This window comes from Colossoma macropomum, unplaced genomic scaffold, assembly GCF_904425465.1.
Source record: "Colossoma macropomum unplaced genomic scaffold, Colossoma_macropomum, whole genome shotgun sequence".
Taxonomy (NCBI): Eukaryota; Metazoa; Chordata; class Actinopteri; order Characiformes; family Serrasalmidae; genus Colossoma; species Colossoma macropomum.
Window position 1 is genome coordinate 29,163,970 of NW_023494784.1, and position 15,906 is coordinate 29,179,875.

The 15,906-nt window shown below is 39.3% G+C and overlaps 1 protein-coding gene across 6 annotated transcripts in view; it reads left to right on the top strand.

Moving 5' to 3' along the window:
• tanc1b (tetratricopeptide repeat, ankyrin repeat and coiled-coil containing 1b) overlaps positions 1 to 15,906 on the top strand; it is a 151,549-nt gene that overhangs the window by 131,700 nt on the left and 3,943 nt on the right. For 5 of the 6 annotated variants that reach the window (XM_036567584.1, XM_036567593.1, XM_036567602.1 and 2 more), the window contains 9 exons: positions 981 to 1,217; positions 1,538 to 1,723; positions 5,271 to 5,349; positions 12,262 to 12,395; positions 12,953 to 13,076; positions 13,388 to 13,563; positions 13,973 to 14,105; positions 14,967 to 14,996; positions 15,098 to 15,189. In XM_036567584.1, coding sequence (XP_036423477.1) covers positions 981 to 1,217; positions 1,538 to 1,723; positions 5,271 to 5,349; positions 12,262 to 12,395; positions 12,953 to 13,076; positions 13,388 to 13,563; positions 13,973 to 14,105; positions 14,967 to 14,996; positions 15,098 to 15,189 — 1,191 coding nt within the window. The remainder of the gene's footprint in view (positions 1 to 980; positions 1,218 to 1,537; positions 1,724 to 5,270; positions 5,350 to 12,261; positions 12,396 to 12,952; positions 13,077 to 13,387; positions 13,564 to 13,972; positions 14,106 to 14,966; positions 14,997 to 15,097; positions 15,190 to 15,906) is intronic. The other variant, XM_036567612.1, reaches the window with a different exon arrangement.

Genomic DNA, 15,906 nt, shown 5'->3' on the forward strand with positions numbered 1-15,906 from the left:
CGGGCTTTCAGGGCAATTATGAGCTGAAATGATGAATTTTAGCTCAAAGCAAAAATTATCCTAGTTTTTTCTTCTCCCTCCTCATGCACTGTCATTTGGGTTGTTTGTTTTTCTTTTTGGAGGAAGAAAAAACTTTTTGAAAACCCTTCAGGAAAGCATCACTCAAAGTTACTCTATATTCTTTCTCTCTCTCTCTGTCTGTCTCTGTCTGTCTCTCTCTTTTCTCTTCCTCCACCCTCCCAAAGTACATGTTCTCTGCTTTTGTACTTGGTCCTCACTGTTTTCAGCACTAACGGAGAATTGCATCTATCACTGATCATTCATTTAATATTCATTCAATTCTCTTATCCAAAGGAAAAATAGTGCCTGATTAAAGCCTGCTCCAGAATGTGCCACTGTGTGCCAGAGTCCGTAATGAATAAGCCCATTGTGATTAGCGTGCTTTACCAATCAGCAGGTGTTTCAGCACGCTCCAGACGCAGGATAAGGTGTTTCAGAGAGGGAGGAAAATAATTATTCAAAATGACTGAAAAGTAAACCCACTGCACCATAACACCTCTGTCGACCCTCTAAAGCCTTTATGCTGGTGCAGAGAGGCACTTTAATAACGTCATCAGTTCAGCTTCATGGGCATTCTTTGACTTACAAGCTATTGCAGATGCAGTGATTGAATTTGTGAGATATATAGACATAAGGTTCCTTTTAATCTCATAAATAAAACCACAAAAACATGCTGTTGACTGGTTTAGGAGGAGGAGAAGAGATTAAGATGGAAAATCCACCAGATGTTTGACTATGGAGCTCCCACTTATTTTCATAATTTGGCTAAGTGAGCAATAACAGCATTGGTTTAAATGGAGCAATGGACTCGTTGATTTTTTCCAGTGTTTTGAATTTGTTGATCTGGACTGAGTTTCTAATTGTGATCCAGTTTGCCGGGCCTGTGTTAAAGGTTTTTATCCTGTGCTGAATGTGTGCAGGTGAGCCGCTTGCTGATGTTGGGTGGAGCAAACGTAAACTACCGTACGGAGGTGCTAAACAACGCGCCAGTGCTATGCGTACAGGCGCATTTGGGTCATCATGAGATGGTGGCTCTGCTGCTGGAGTTCGGAGCAAGTGTGGATGTAGCATCGGAGAGCGGCATGAGTCCCCTTAGTTATGCTGCTGCAGCAGGTCACCTGGGCCTCGTCAGTCTGCTTTGCAAAAGAGGAGCCAAGGCAAGTTACCAAAACATGCACACTGGGCCTTGGATCTGTTCAGGACATAATACAATATGGTAGATCTCATGATAGTCTCTTTTCCAGTGATAACACAGATAACTGTTCATGATAGTGATGAGTAGGACTTTACAAAGTGAAAAAGTTTCCTGAATTTAATTTCATTTAATGGTGATTTGGTTTGAAGTACTTTACAAGACAAATGGAAAACTCCCTTCGTGCACATATGTGTTAGTGATGTTGCTCTATTCAATGTAATTGCATGGAAATCTAATGAAAAATATTTTTGGATGGCATGCCCTGTGGTGTATTTTTCTCAGGTGGATCATGTGGATAAGAGTGGTCAAAGTGCCCTAGTGCATGCAGCTCTAAGGGGGCATCCTGACATTATCCAGTATCTGCTGGAGCAGCAGTGGAGCAGAGAGGATCAACAGCATGAGCTCAGCCTGAAGAGCAAAGCCCTGCAGCAATCCCTTATAGCAGCCTCCAGCATGGGACACACGCAGGTCAGCTAACACATGTGCACACACACATACTTTTACATAACCAGAATCTGGAAAAGCCAAGCCCTGCCACAGACCCTTACAGCAGCTTCCACCACAGGGCACACAAAGGTCGGCACACACACACTTTTATAATCAGAGCCTGCAAAGCAAAGTCGTATAACAGATCTTTGTAGCAACCTCCAGCGTTAGAGACATGCAGGTCAAATAATACATACAAACACACACAATTGAAAACTGTAAAGCAAAGCCTTTTAACAGAACCTTATAGCAGCCCCCACCGCAGGACATACAAAGGTCAGCTAACACATACAAACGCATATAGATATACAAATCTATATAATTATAGAAACATATTTGTCATATATACATTTTATTTACAATTAACAAGCCTGCTTCAGTACCACAGACCAGTCACATTATGCTTTTTGAGTCTTCCACGTCCACCCCATTTTTTTCCCCATTATACCAGTCAAACCAGTGAATGACATGATAGGATCCTCATTTTTCACATTACAGTCAAATTGAAGATTCTTGACATTCATTCCCACTTACTTGCCATCTTTATCAGACTTTGATCAATTAGCCCGTCCAGCGTTTGTGGTTTTAAATGTTGTGTTTTCTAAATAAGTTACTCCAGGTAAAGAATGAACTTGTGGTGTCTGCTGGTGTGGAAACTGACAACATGCTCGACAGGACATCACATCCTTCTCAGTCATACTCCAGCCATATTTGTCTGCTCAATTTTTTGTAATTTGTTTGTTTTTCATAGCCATCGTCATCTGATTCTTTTTTTATTGTCAACCCTGCCACTCGCAGTAAAGCCATATTTCAGTAACCCAGACATTGTGGCAGGCTGCAATGAAATGCTTCAAGTTCTAAAAAGAAGCTGCCACTTGTTGTCTTGTAAGTCGTTATGGTGGTAAATTTTGACACAATCTTTTGGTCTGATGCAGTTAGTCCCATGTCTGACCAAACAGGCTCTGAATCTCACTTGGGAAGGTGAAAAGTTGTTTTGTTTTGTTATTAATGGAGGACATTTTTGAATGTGTGACAATTCAACTGGTCAAGTGAATTGTTAAGACAAAAAATGTCCAAGGCAAATGGCCGCTCGGGCCACAGCCTCTGTATTTTTAGTGGCAAAAATGTGAAGGACTGACGTCAGGGCACTAGAGCAAATGGTGTCTTTGACCCCTGCGCACACGCAGTCACATGAACAAAACCTTGTAAAAAGCCTTTATAGTAACATAATGCACGAGTCAGCTAACACACGAATACATTCAGTACAATCACACACACACAGTCATTATTTGTGGTAAAGCTTGTTTCCCAAGGTGTCTCTGTGGTGAACATTTACCTCTCCACTCCTGATAGGTGCTGTAAGGATACGGTTGCCACGGGAGATTAGCCATGGCAACAGGCTAGTGAGACTGCAGTCTGGGTGCTGTAAGGCCATGCTTTACTTTTTCAGCCTTCTTGTGAAGGAAGTACAAATCAGCCAGAAAAAAGAAAAGAAAGAGAGGAGAAACAGATAAAGAGTAAAATTACATGTACAAAATAATCTGATAACTGCACAAAAAAATCTTGATTTTGACAATAATTCATCATTTGAGTACATGTAGTACATGCAAGTAAGTCAGCCAGTTTTGTTTTTAAATATATGATGCATGGTCCTCATACATTTGCTTTGTAACCTGCCTGTAGACTTCTTTTTACAGCCTGATAAGCATTTATTAGTTAAAAAATACTAACATTAGAGTAAATACAAATCAACAAATGAACAATACAATGTGATTTTATGTATCCGTGTGTAACGATTTCCATTCCTCTCCTCAAGAAAGCCCAGTATTTACAGTTAACATCCAGTACCTAGTTCAGCTAATCAATATTTTAGCCCATTTGTGTACAGATGTGGTTGAATTACTGTGGTTTTTACTGCTTGCAGGCCAGTTGTTTTCTTTCAAGTTATGTTTGCACACACACCGATCAGGCATAACATTATGACCACCTCCTTGTTTTTACGCTCATTGCCCATTTTATCAGCTCCACTTACTATATAGGTGCATTTTGACGTTCTGCAATTACAGGCTGTAGTCCATCTGTTTCTCTGCATACTTTGTTAGCCCCCTTTTACCCTGTTCTTCAGAGGTCAGGACCCCCATGGACCCTCACGGAGCAGATACTATTTGGGTGGTGGATCATTCTCAGCACTGCAGTAACACTGACATGGTGGTGGTGTCTTAGTGTTTGTTGTGCTGGTACGAGTGGATCAGACACAGCAGTGCTGCTGGAGTTTTTAAACACTGTGTCCACTCACTGTCCACTATATTAGACACTTCTACCTTGTCAGTCCACCTTGTAGATGTAAAGTCAGAGATGATAGTTCATCTGTTGCTGCACAGTTTGTGTTGGTCATCCTCTAGTCCTTCATCAGTGGTCACAGGATGCTGCCCACAGGACACTGTTGGCTGGATATTTTTGGTTGGTGGACTATTCTCAGTCCAGCAGTGACATTGAGGTGTTTAAAAACTCCAGCAGCACTGCTGTGTCTGATCCACTCGTACCAGCACAACACACACTAACACACCACCACCATGTCAGTGTTACTGCAGTGCTGAGAATGATCCACCACCCAAATAGTATCTGCTCCGTGAGGGTCCATGGGGGTCCTGACCACTGAAGAACAGGGTAAAAGGGGGCTAACAAAGTATGCAGAGAAACAGATGAACTACAGTCTGTAATTGTAGAACTACAAAGTGCACCTACATAGTAAGTGGAGCTGATAAAATGGACAATGACCATAGAAACAAGGATATAGTGTTATGCCTGATCGGTTTATGTGCAGATATAACAAAGATAAAGTATTTTTTGAAATCCAATGAGTTTTAATCATATATAGCATAGTATGCTGTTTTTGTAGTGTGCATGGCCCCTTGAGTGATCTGGTAACTGATTGTATTATTAGTGTGCATTTAAACACAGTGAGGGGGAGTTAGAGGGAGATGGAAGAGTTGTAGTGAAGATTTTAGAATGAGAATGAATATTGCTAGCGATAGTGGGTTGAGGTAGAAATAAACAGCATGCAGTGAGGGGCAGACTGAGAGTGTATGTGTATGGCAGATAGTGTGTGTACTGTTAGTTAGGGATGAGAAAGTGTTTGAGGGAAGAGGGGAGAGTGTTAGTAAAGCACTTGGTTATTAAAAAGGTTAAACAAGTACCTCACTGAAGTACCTCATCACCTATTCTTCTGCCATCTGCACTTCAGTCTTATTAATGGATCAGCTTGGAGAGAATATAACTCTCTGTGGCAGCTCTCTATTGATCACCTGAGCTCTTTCCATCACCCACACAGCCCTCTCTCAAGCCCTGCTCGACTGCCTGTGTGGCTCTACTTCGTTGTCTTTTTATGTTTTCCTCTTTCTTTTGACCTTTCTTTCAATAGAAAGAAAGGTCAAAAGAATCATTTTCCCTTTGTTTTTGTTAATTATTTGTGTGTAATATTATTATTGTTTATATTTAATGTTACAATAAATCTTTGTTTTTTTGGCAGGTGGTGAAAAGCTTACTGGCCTTGAAAAATGAACTGGTTGTGCAGATTGATGCTCATGATACACTATGGGGAGAAACAGGTACACTGCCCTTTAATCTGTGCTTCTCTCTCTGTCTCTCTCTCTCTTTTTCACATTCTCTGATGACCTCCTCTCGCCTGTGCTCATATTTGATGTCAGCTGGGTGAAAACCACTTTCCTTTTGCCCTCATTTTGCCCTTTTCTCTGGAAGCTCAAATCTCTATTGCCGTGACTGCAGCTGTTCGAAAACCACACCGCTGTTTCACAAAATATTTGGCGTGATTTGATACAGACTGTTTTATCTTACTCTGTTTCCTTGGAAATGGATGTATCTGGGCGCATGTTTGCTTTTATCTTTGTAGAGCATCTCTAGCTTACCCTGTTGGTTATCTGAGTGGCTTTGGCCATTTGAAACTGAATGCTGAAGTGCTAGAATAAGAGTCCATTAAAATAGACACTATCATTATACTCCCTTAACATCTTTCTCATTTGTTGTTCATATTGTGTGTTCTATACTAAAGAACATCTGATATCAGTATTTGGCTTTCAGGCTTTAAATTTCAAAGAAGCTCGATAAGCTTACTTAAAGGTTTTTTTTTGATGTACATAATAATATATCCTTTGTTTTTGATCATCCATTTCCTTAGGCCACCATGCAGTGCTGTCTTGTTCACAGGGTTGATTTGCTGCTCTTTGAGGTTTTAAGCTAGCATCACCAAAATCAAAACAAAGCTTTAGGCCGGCAGAGGTTTTGGTTCATTTAAAACTTTCAGTTTTCAGAGTTTTAGTTCTAGTTTTTCCTGCTGCACTGCATATAGGACATTTAATCACACATCCTGAACAGTACAGGCAGACCTTTGGTAGCTTTTAAAGAAATGATGTCCAGATCAAAAAGCACAGGATTCGAGCACAGCTTATGTTTTAAAATGTAACTCAGGTTTGGTGAACCCCGTCTCTTTGTTTGTGTATGTAGCTGTGGTGCAGTTGCAGTCACTGGGAAAGAACATGTAGAACAGTGACAGAAAACTATTCAGATGGTGAAAGATGGCTGGCTGGAGGTAACCACAGGAGACTCGGGTCCCTGTGGCTGGCTGGAGAAAGTTGAAGATGGGCTTCAGAAATGAGACTGAATGGTAGATAGCACATAAAAGCCTTCCTGTTGTTCCTGTGTGACTCATAGCATCTTACGAAATAGATTGGCGGATTTCTGCCTGCAGCCACAGAGATGTCTGCGAGATACGATAAAGACCAAGGCCTTCAGGCATAAAGAGCGTAAATTGAAATGTGTGGTATGTTCTGAAGATTTATTTCACCCACATAAAACACACACACACCCATACTCACACACTGCAGGGTGATTATGTCACTTCAAGGTTTGTGTATAATGTGGTGCTGTGTATGATGTGAATACGTACATAAAATGAGACAAGAGAACACATCAAGCAAGAGAATGCTCAGCTCAACAGGGATGTTAAGATATTCATTGAGTGGGAAGCTGACTATAAACAGAGCTTCAACTGATCAGACAGTTGAATTAACACTGACACTGCAACTACCCCTGGCTCCCCAACACTCCGCTACCCCCCCGCCACTCCTTTACCTAAAATAACCCCCATAGCTGAGACCTTTTGAGACTTTTGAGAAGTTTGCTGATCAAAAATACAGAGCATGTACATGGAAGGTAAAGAATACGTGTGTCTTTTACAGGTATTCTTGCCCTTTATTGTCTCTCTCAGTCAGTTGCATCTTTGATACGCTCAGTCTCAGTGTTTGGTGCACAAATGCCCCTGTTGCTCTTCCGGACTTTTGGCAGCTCTTCTTCGCTGAACTCCAGTGCACACTGTGTGTGTGACAGCAGTAGAAGAGGACAGGAACAATGGTCTCTCTGTGGTCACTCCTCAAGTACAGCACACTGTCCCACTAACAAATAGCATTTGGATATAGGTCAGTCTATTATCAGGGAGCCCAGCTCCGGATTGGCTAGTAATGGCTGCTGAGAAAATTTTTACTTGCATTTTTTTGTTTTTAATTTTGGTGCGAAAACAATATCTTGGCTTAATAAATAGTCAGGATGTCCATCGTTTCTCGTTATGAGATTATTGGAAGAATATTATAATTTTATTTAACTTGCTTCAGAACATGTTTTCTCTTTGTAATTGTATCTAGTGAAATTGTCTTATTCCTTTGGCAGACAGTTTTGCATGTTTCAAGGATTATTTTATCATACAAGCTAAATTATGTAGTTCATGAAAATGATCTAATTGCCCTGGCAGATAACTTTGCTTGTTTCAAGAAATAATGTTTGAAACAAGCCTAATTATCTGCAGACAGAATAAGACAGTTTCACTAACTGGAAATACTTCCTTACATAAATATAGGCACCCCTGGTAAACATGAGCAAAACAGGCTGTAAAAAAAAAAGATCTTTATTGCTTATCCATTTGATCTTAACTCTAACCTTTATTTGAAGTACAGTGATTAAAACAAAGTAAATTTTAGCCTGAAATAAATATTTTTTCTCAAATCTGTGTGTGCTACAATTGTTGGCACCTCTTAATTTAATATTCTGTGCAGCCTCGCTTTGCAAAGATAACAGCTCTGAGTCTTCTCCTATAATGCTTAATGAGACTGAAGAACATACGGCAAAAGATCTGAGACGATTCCTTCATAAAGAACCTCTCTAGATTCTTCAGATTCTAAAGCCCATGCTTGTGGACTCTCCAGCCCACAGGTTTTCTATGGAGTTTAGTTCAGGGGATTGGAATGGCCATGGCAAAACTTTCTGTGGTCAGTGAACTACTTTTTATGTTGATTTTGAGGTGTGCTTTGGATCTTTGTCTTGCTGGAAAATCCAAACTATGGCCCAGTTTGAGCTTCCTGTCTGAGGCAGTCAGATTTTGATCTTATTTCTGCTGGAACTTAATGGAGTCTTTGATACCATGTATCCAAACAAGTAGTGCAAGGCCTTTGGAAGAACAGCCCCACAACATGACAAATCTGCCACCATACTTCACAGTGGGGATGAGGTACTTTTTTGCCTGTCTGTTTTTGTGTTTACACAAATAAAGTACAGAAAGTTTTAGAATCTTGAAAATGTAAAACAAAGAAAAATTGTGACAAGTAAAATGAAGAAATATTCAAAATTCCATTTGTAGGTCACCATTCAAATTGAAGCAAATTTGTGAAGTTGTCCATGTTAAGGCCTTTGGAACACATGTTCAGATGACTAAGAAATTCGGAAATTCATGTTAAAATTTAATCGACAAGTTATACCGATAATATCTTTTGTAATGAAAACGTTGCATTAAATTAGAATATTCACTAGATTTAACCCCTTACATAGCTGGGGCCTGCCAGCAGGCCCAAAGTACTTCTGTAACCTAAGAATAGCTCAACCAGTTAGAAATGAAGTTCCTGTAGTTACTGAATAATAAGCCTTAGTATGTAATAAGACTAGGATTTTAAGGGGTTAAGATGGTTTCACTTACCAAGGTGGCAGTGTTTTTGGGAGTGTTGATAGTTATCTGAAGAGTGTTTTGGTATTTTGAAGAGATGGCATATTGGTATTGATGGGTATGGGTTTACGGCCAGTGGAAAGAAAATACTAGATTGGATATTGGAGGGGAAAAAAAGGAATGAATCTGATCCAATCCTGTAAAAAAAATCTGTCCTGAAATGGCACTCTCTAACATTCTGTAATGTGATGTTAGCTGTGTATTTCTATCTATAGGGTCGCAGAGTGATTGAGTAGTTTGAGCATTTAGATGTTCATCTTAAATGAAGGGTTTCAATTAGAAACAGCTCATTTTAAAGTTTTGTAAAGGAAAAAATAGAATTGGTATTGGCTGATACTCAAGGTTTTAGTATTGGAAATGAAAGCGTGGTATTGTGCCTTTGCTAGTATATGGCTTTAAAAAAACAAGTGTTTGCATGTGCTGTGAATTTTGAAATACTTCATCACATTACTGTTGATTTTTTAATTATGGCACATTGTAGATGTATTGCTGATCTTATTCCAATAACGCTTTTTATTTTTCTTGTTCTTTGACAAGCATTGCATTAAGTATCCAATCAATCCAGACAGAAGTGCATTACTGTGAATAATAATGGTCATGGCTGCCTGCTTCCTATAAGCACTTAGCATTAAATTTCTTTTTACCAAATGAATGAGTCAGAGCCCTGTTAATGTGGTTCGCATCCACTCTTCCAGGCCACTTTAGCGGGTGTCCCCATTGCACTCGTCCTGGCTGCAGTGACCCGATTCCTGGAGAGATGCTCTGCCACCCAGCACTGCGTCTATTGAATGCAGACTGGGGCCTAATTGCCTGCCTATATGAGCACAGTGCTTCAGTTCTCATGCCCATTCACGGTAACTCTGATGCGTCTCTGCAATGCCTCTAACGTTGTCATTACTGAAGCATAGAAAGATTAATCACTTCATTATCGGAGTACAGAGGCGTGATCCAGGATTCATGACCAGAAGGTTATTCAGCTGTAGTCTGGATTTGGCTAAGTGAAAAGTAAGGTATAGATTACATTAAAGATGGTATCTTACCTTTATCTTAGATTTTACTTGATGAAAATTCCATTTAAAACTAGTGTACAGAAATTCCTCTTGAAAAATAATTCTGTCTTCTATTAGAATTGTGTTCACAACCCCAAGCTTACTGCTTCCCATGATGTAATTCTTCCATATAACAGCTCGCCATAAAAATAATATTCCATATGTCACACTAGCCACAAAAGAATTATGTCTTTATGTATGCAGATAGATCTTCTGCAGTGTACAGCAGGGAAATTGGATTACGATTTGGTGCTGGTGCTGCTGAGAACAAATCCTTATTCTGCCAGTAAAAGCAAAACAATTTCTGTGTGTGGTGTTATTGTCTTTTGTTGACAGCAGGTTGGATGTGAATACAGCATTGGGTAGCTGCCTGGTACATTATATATGTCTGACAGAAGCACCACTTGAATGGCAGAAAGGCTTTGGAATGAAGATATGCAGAAATAACATTTTGTTAATGGAGAGTTTGCAGTTCTTTTCAGTTTCTGCTGTGGCACTGTGCTGAAAAAAGTGACTATAGATTATGAATTAATTCTCATAAATTAGAAGTATACTTATTCATAAAGTAATTCTTGCTAAATAAATGGCTATTCATTGTGAATTTCCAGTGGCTTTAGCTTGAATAGAAAACATTAAGAGAAATGTCATGTTCAGTAGCCTGGAGGCTCTTATATATTGCTTTTGTCTAGTGCATCTACAGTTGGAATTATTTTTAAATGATGAAAAGCTCCAATCAAGAGAGTGAAATTAACACATGGTGTGCAGTGTTGTTAGTGTTTCATTAATAGGTTGGGATTTTGTAGCACACAGGGTTTAGCAGTATAAGTCATTCCATTAATTACAGTTGCATGGTGGAGTCAAGTTGGAATGAGATAGGGAGGAACATGGGTAATCATAATTCAAAAGGGTCAGAACTCACAGGTGGACCACCTAACTTAAAATTATACAGTCAGTCACCAGAAACCTACGGTTGAGTGGTGCACTTGAGATTAGAGTGCTTTAAATGGCCTAGACCTACATTTTGAGAGGGAGTAGAGAGGAAAGGGCGGTGGCAGGGACCGAATGACATCCTGTCACTGTTCTTGCTCTCAGCTCTCTGAAGGGCCTGTGTGTTTGATGGATTTGCTGGTCTGACTCATGCTGACAGACAGATCTGTTATCATTTGCCCACACATGGATTTCCATCTCTAGCTCAGTATCACTTAACCTTTTTGGATTTTACTGCACCTTTTGTACTTCAGTGGGTTCCACTCTCAGATTCAGATACATAAACCTGAAAGCTGATTATATGATAATGATATTCAGAAAACTCAGCATATAACGTGTTTTGGGAGCTCACAGTAGTTCTTCATAGACAGTTGCAATTAGGCCTACCGCAATCATGAAATTTTGTCTGACGATTAATTGCCATAGAAAGTATTTAAGAGTGATTCACTGCCATAGTGAATAGCAATTTAATTGCTCTGTTTGTTCATTGCATGCAACTGCAGAAGTACAAGCCTATAGTTTGCTTAGTAGCTAAAGGTGTTACAGCACCAAGTCAGAAGTTAGAACTTTTGTTGTTTTTGTAAAACCTGACATGTCTCAATTAATGCATGTTCTGCTTTCTTTAAAAGCAGCAAGTATTTGCCTCAGTGCAAATGATGAAAACACACCCAATTCACATTCTGTAAACATATGATTGCAAAAGTTAACAGCTGTGGAAAATAATTCCAAGGCTGCCAACTGTCAAGCGTTGGTTGTGAGACTCTCACAATTTCAAGCCACACTTGACATTTCTCACGCATTTTTACCCCCCAAATCCCATACTGTCCACCCCCTTTCTGTCAAAATGTTATGGGGTGGATGGTATGGGGTATGATTAATGAAGCATTTGTTTGTTTCTGTTCTTTTGCTGCTTACTCTTTGCGCCCACTTTCTTCATTTAGCTTATGCACAGATCTTAGGTAGACCCAATCATTATGAAACTGGTTTTATAATTAAATAATAATAAATGAATGAACTAGTGATTTGATTAAGGTTTGGAACACCACTTGCTTCCAAGAAAAAAAGTGTTGCACCCAGCTTTGGACTGGTGTAACGGCTGTAACCTAGACAACCTGATTAGATCCAATATTTTGTGTCACAGGCAAATGCAGTTCTTTGCCAGGCCTGACTGTTCCAAGCAACTCCACTCTCAGACATGGAGAGAAAACACTGGTCTGTAATTAGCTCATTAGCCAGTCATAGCTTAATTGTGTGTAACTGGAATTTCCAAACCAGAGGAACACAGTCATGCCAATATTCAGTTTAAAGCTTTGTTCTCCTTCACAGTGTTACAGTGTTACTTTTGCACTGTAACTTGCATGATGCACATTATTGTTCAGTGTAAATGTGCATCTAATGTGTTTGTATGTTTGGTTTTCTAGCTCTAACAGCGGCGGCAGGGCGAGGGAAGATGGATGTGTGTAGTTACCTGTTGGAGGAGGGTGCACAGGTGCAGCAGGTGAACAGAAGAGGAATGTGTTCGCTTTTTTGTGCAGTGAGACAGGGACATTGGCAGGTGAGGCATAAACATTAACACACATCATAATGCTTACATCCTAATTCAGTCATTCATCCTTTTTAATCAAATGATCAGAGAAACAGATGGACAGGTATATGGATGCAGAGATGAAGGTGTGAGAGAAGGTAGTGAACGTTTTGGAATTATTTGGATTTCTGCAAAAATGAAAGAAGAGACAAATCTGTCTGTTTAGCTGCCCATGCTGTCTGTCTATGTGCCAGAGTTATTATAGTTAAGTAAAACTATTAGTAAAATGAAAACTGGCAGTAAAAAATGTGCTCATTAACTGTAATAAAAATAAAAATGACACTTTTCAAAAATACGCAAACTAAATCAAAACTGTAATGTCCACCGCAAAACTAAGCGAAACTGAATTACTGAGAAAAAACCTTTATTTATTTATTCTTTGTATAATCAACAGTATAGTCTGCTGTTATTTTATTCTACCTTATCAAATATGAATACACCTATCCCTCTACCAAAGGGGGCAGGGATTGGGTAGTAAATTGTGCTAATAATTTATTGTTCACTTTTTTTCTCTGTGTCTGTGTCAGATCGCGGATGTGTTGTTACAGCATGGTGCAGATGTAAATGGGAGTGATAAGCAGGGGCGCACGTTGCTGATGGTGGCAGCATGTGAGGGCCATCTCAGCACTGTGGAATTCCTCCTCTCTAAAGGTAAAAGGCTTCCTACAGTCTAAGTTCAGCAGTAATAAAAGGAGCAAGAATTTTTCTGTGTAATTAGATCAGCTTTTTACACTATCATAAAATGTACAATAATTGCACAGTACAGTTGTACTAAATTTGTGGTATGCAGTGCATTCTTTAATTTCTACTATTTTGTTGACTTTAAGAGCAATGCTTCTAATTTATTCAACATAAACACTTCAATATCTGTAAATCTGTCTTGTTGAGTAGAATATTAGTTTATAGTCCTGATCCTGTGGTTGTAGTTATTTCTATTGCACTAAATGTGCTGTGTTTCCCAGGTGCCTCTTTAACGTCAGTGGATAAGGAAGGGTTAACACCTCTTAGCTGGGCGTGCTTGAAAGGACATAAGAATGTGGTTCAGTTCCTGGTGGAGAAGGGTGCAGTTATAGACCACTCAGACAAGAACGGACGCACTCCTCTGGACCTGGCTGCTTTTTATGGAGATGCAGAGATTGTGAGTTATCTGAAAAGAAGAATCCCTTATTTAGACCAGATGTGGAATAATAACAGCCTCTCTGTCCTGAGAAATTATACAGCTTTTTTTTTTTGTTATTTCATTAGTTAGTTTGTCTGTGTAAATAATATGGAAAAAAACTGTAAATTCATTGAACATAGCATTGTTGTTATTGCTGTATAATACATTGTTTTCTGTGTTTTTAAGTGTTATTAGATGCTGGTGGGGCTAGCCACACCATCAGGGGAGGACAAACCCTGTTTATAGGTCACATTAACCTTGAGTTATTTGATACCTGTTAACCAAATTTTTACAATTCTCCTGTAACGGTTACGGTTAGGACTATCTTCATATTAGCAATAAACCATTTCTCCTGTAGAGTGTTTGAAATGTTGTGTTCTCTTTGTAGGTGCATTATCTGGTGGAGAGAGGAGCTGTGATTGAGCATGTGGACTATAGTGGCATGAGGCCTTTGGATCGGGCAATAGGCTGCAGGAACACTTCAGTGGTAGTCACTTTACTCAAGAAAGGGGCCAAACTAGGTGAATATAATCTTATAAAATACATTGAAGCTTGTAATGAAAAGGAACTGGGTGTATATATTAGGTTGTACTTAATGTAGCAATAATACACCAAAACATATTAGAAACATATTTAGTATTTCTGTTGACATATTCCCCTTCAGTGGAACTAAATATTTAGTAGATTATTGAAGTAAATATACTGCAAAATTAGAAACATACTGACAAAGCAGTAGATAATTACTAAAAAACAGCTGTACTTGCCCTGATAAATTCCACATGTGGTACTGTCATTTAGTAAAGCCGGTCACTCATGACTGAGTTTCCAGACATCCGCTAATGAGATAAGGAGGACAGCGGTGCATTCTCTCTCTGTGACACACATGCACACAATGGCAACACTGACCGTTAACAACAGCCTTACGGCCACTGGTAAACAGCAGAGGCTCTATTATGGCCCTGAAAATGAGAGCGTTACACTGCCAGAGTAATGCCTCCCATTCACTCATAATGCCCTCACAAACCTCAGTATTTAGATTATAATAATTAGGATGATGTGATAATAAACTCTGACACACACAGGTGTAAGTTGGAATACAGAGATTGTATAAAACTGGAGGCCCCTTTCCACTGTTTGTCCTAATTTCTTTGCATAGGTCTGTGTTGCCTACTGTGTTTTCTAAGAGGCCATTGCATATTTAATCATGGCCCAAATGATCAAATGTGGAACAGCCAGAGTCAAACCTGTGAAAATAGTAAGTGCATGGAGTGTAGTCAGGTTGATGTCGATCTCTCTGTATTTTTCTCTTTGCATGTCTTTCATTCCTACACTGTTTCACTCTTTTCCTCTCTCTTAACTGCTTTCAATAAAACCCTCATAAGGCTACAGAACATCTCCTTATGACCGAACAGGTACAGTTCTTAGGTAACTTTACCACTCTCACAGTGAAGTTTTAAATGCAAAGCATTTAAAGGGTTGGACGACTCACCTTCTCTCCCTCCCTCTAACCTAGGTAACGCAGCCTGGGCAATGGCCACTTCTAAACCTGACATCCTCATCATCCTGCTACAGAAGCTTATGGAGGAGGGCAATCTGCTCTACAAGGTAAAGACAAAGATCAACATTCAGGATCACAGATAAAAATCAGATGCATGAATGACTATCTTAGATGAATAATCCCCCAAAATAAAACAATAACAGTAAAGATTGCTTGGCTTTATTTAAGCTTTTTTTCAGGAAGTTCATTAGCCCATTTTTGCTGTATGAAGAAGTTAACACAGGCGCTCACATTGTTTTTTGTTTTTTTTTGCTGACCCCAGTGCTTGATCTCAGACACTCAAATGCCTCAGATGCTTAATGCATTTGCCACATACACCTTTTAAACAAATTTTGATCTTCAATACAGCAGAGAGCAAAGCCCAAGCAAAGGTTTAATGTGTGTTTTTTTTTTAGTAATGAATCTCCAGACCCACTCTCATCTCTCTACACTTATTAAAATAAAAATGAAGGTTTATTATCTTCAATTAACTTGTCTTAGTTTTGCCCTCTAATCCATGAAAAACTGAGTCGAAAAATAATGGCTTTATTAAATGATTCTTATCAGAGAAAGATTTGAGTTAAATGAAAAGAAGATGAAGAGTATGTGTATGTGATTGATGTGTGACATTTAAGAGATTGAGTTTTGTGTCAGGGAGAAAGAGAGAGGATGATGCTGGAACGAGTGATTGATGCAGGGGGAGTGTGCGAGTTGCATGCTGGGACATATTGAGTATCTGATTACTCTTTTTGCTCTTTCTGTTTCTCTTCTGTCCTTCTTTACCC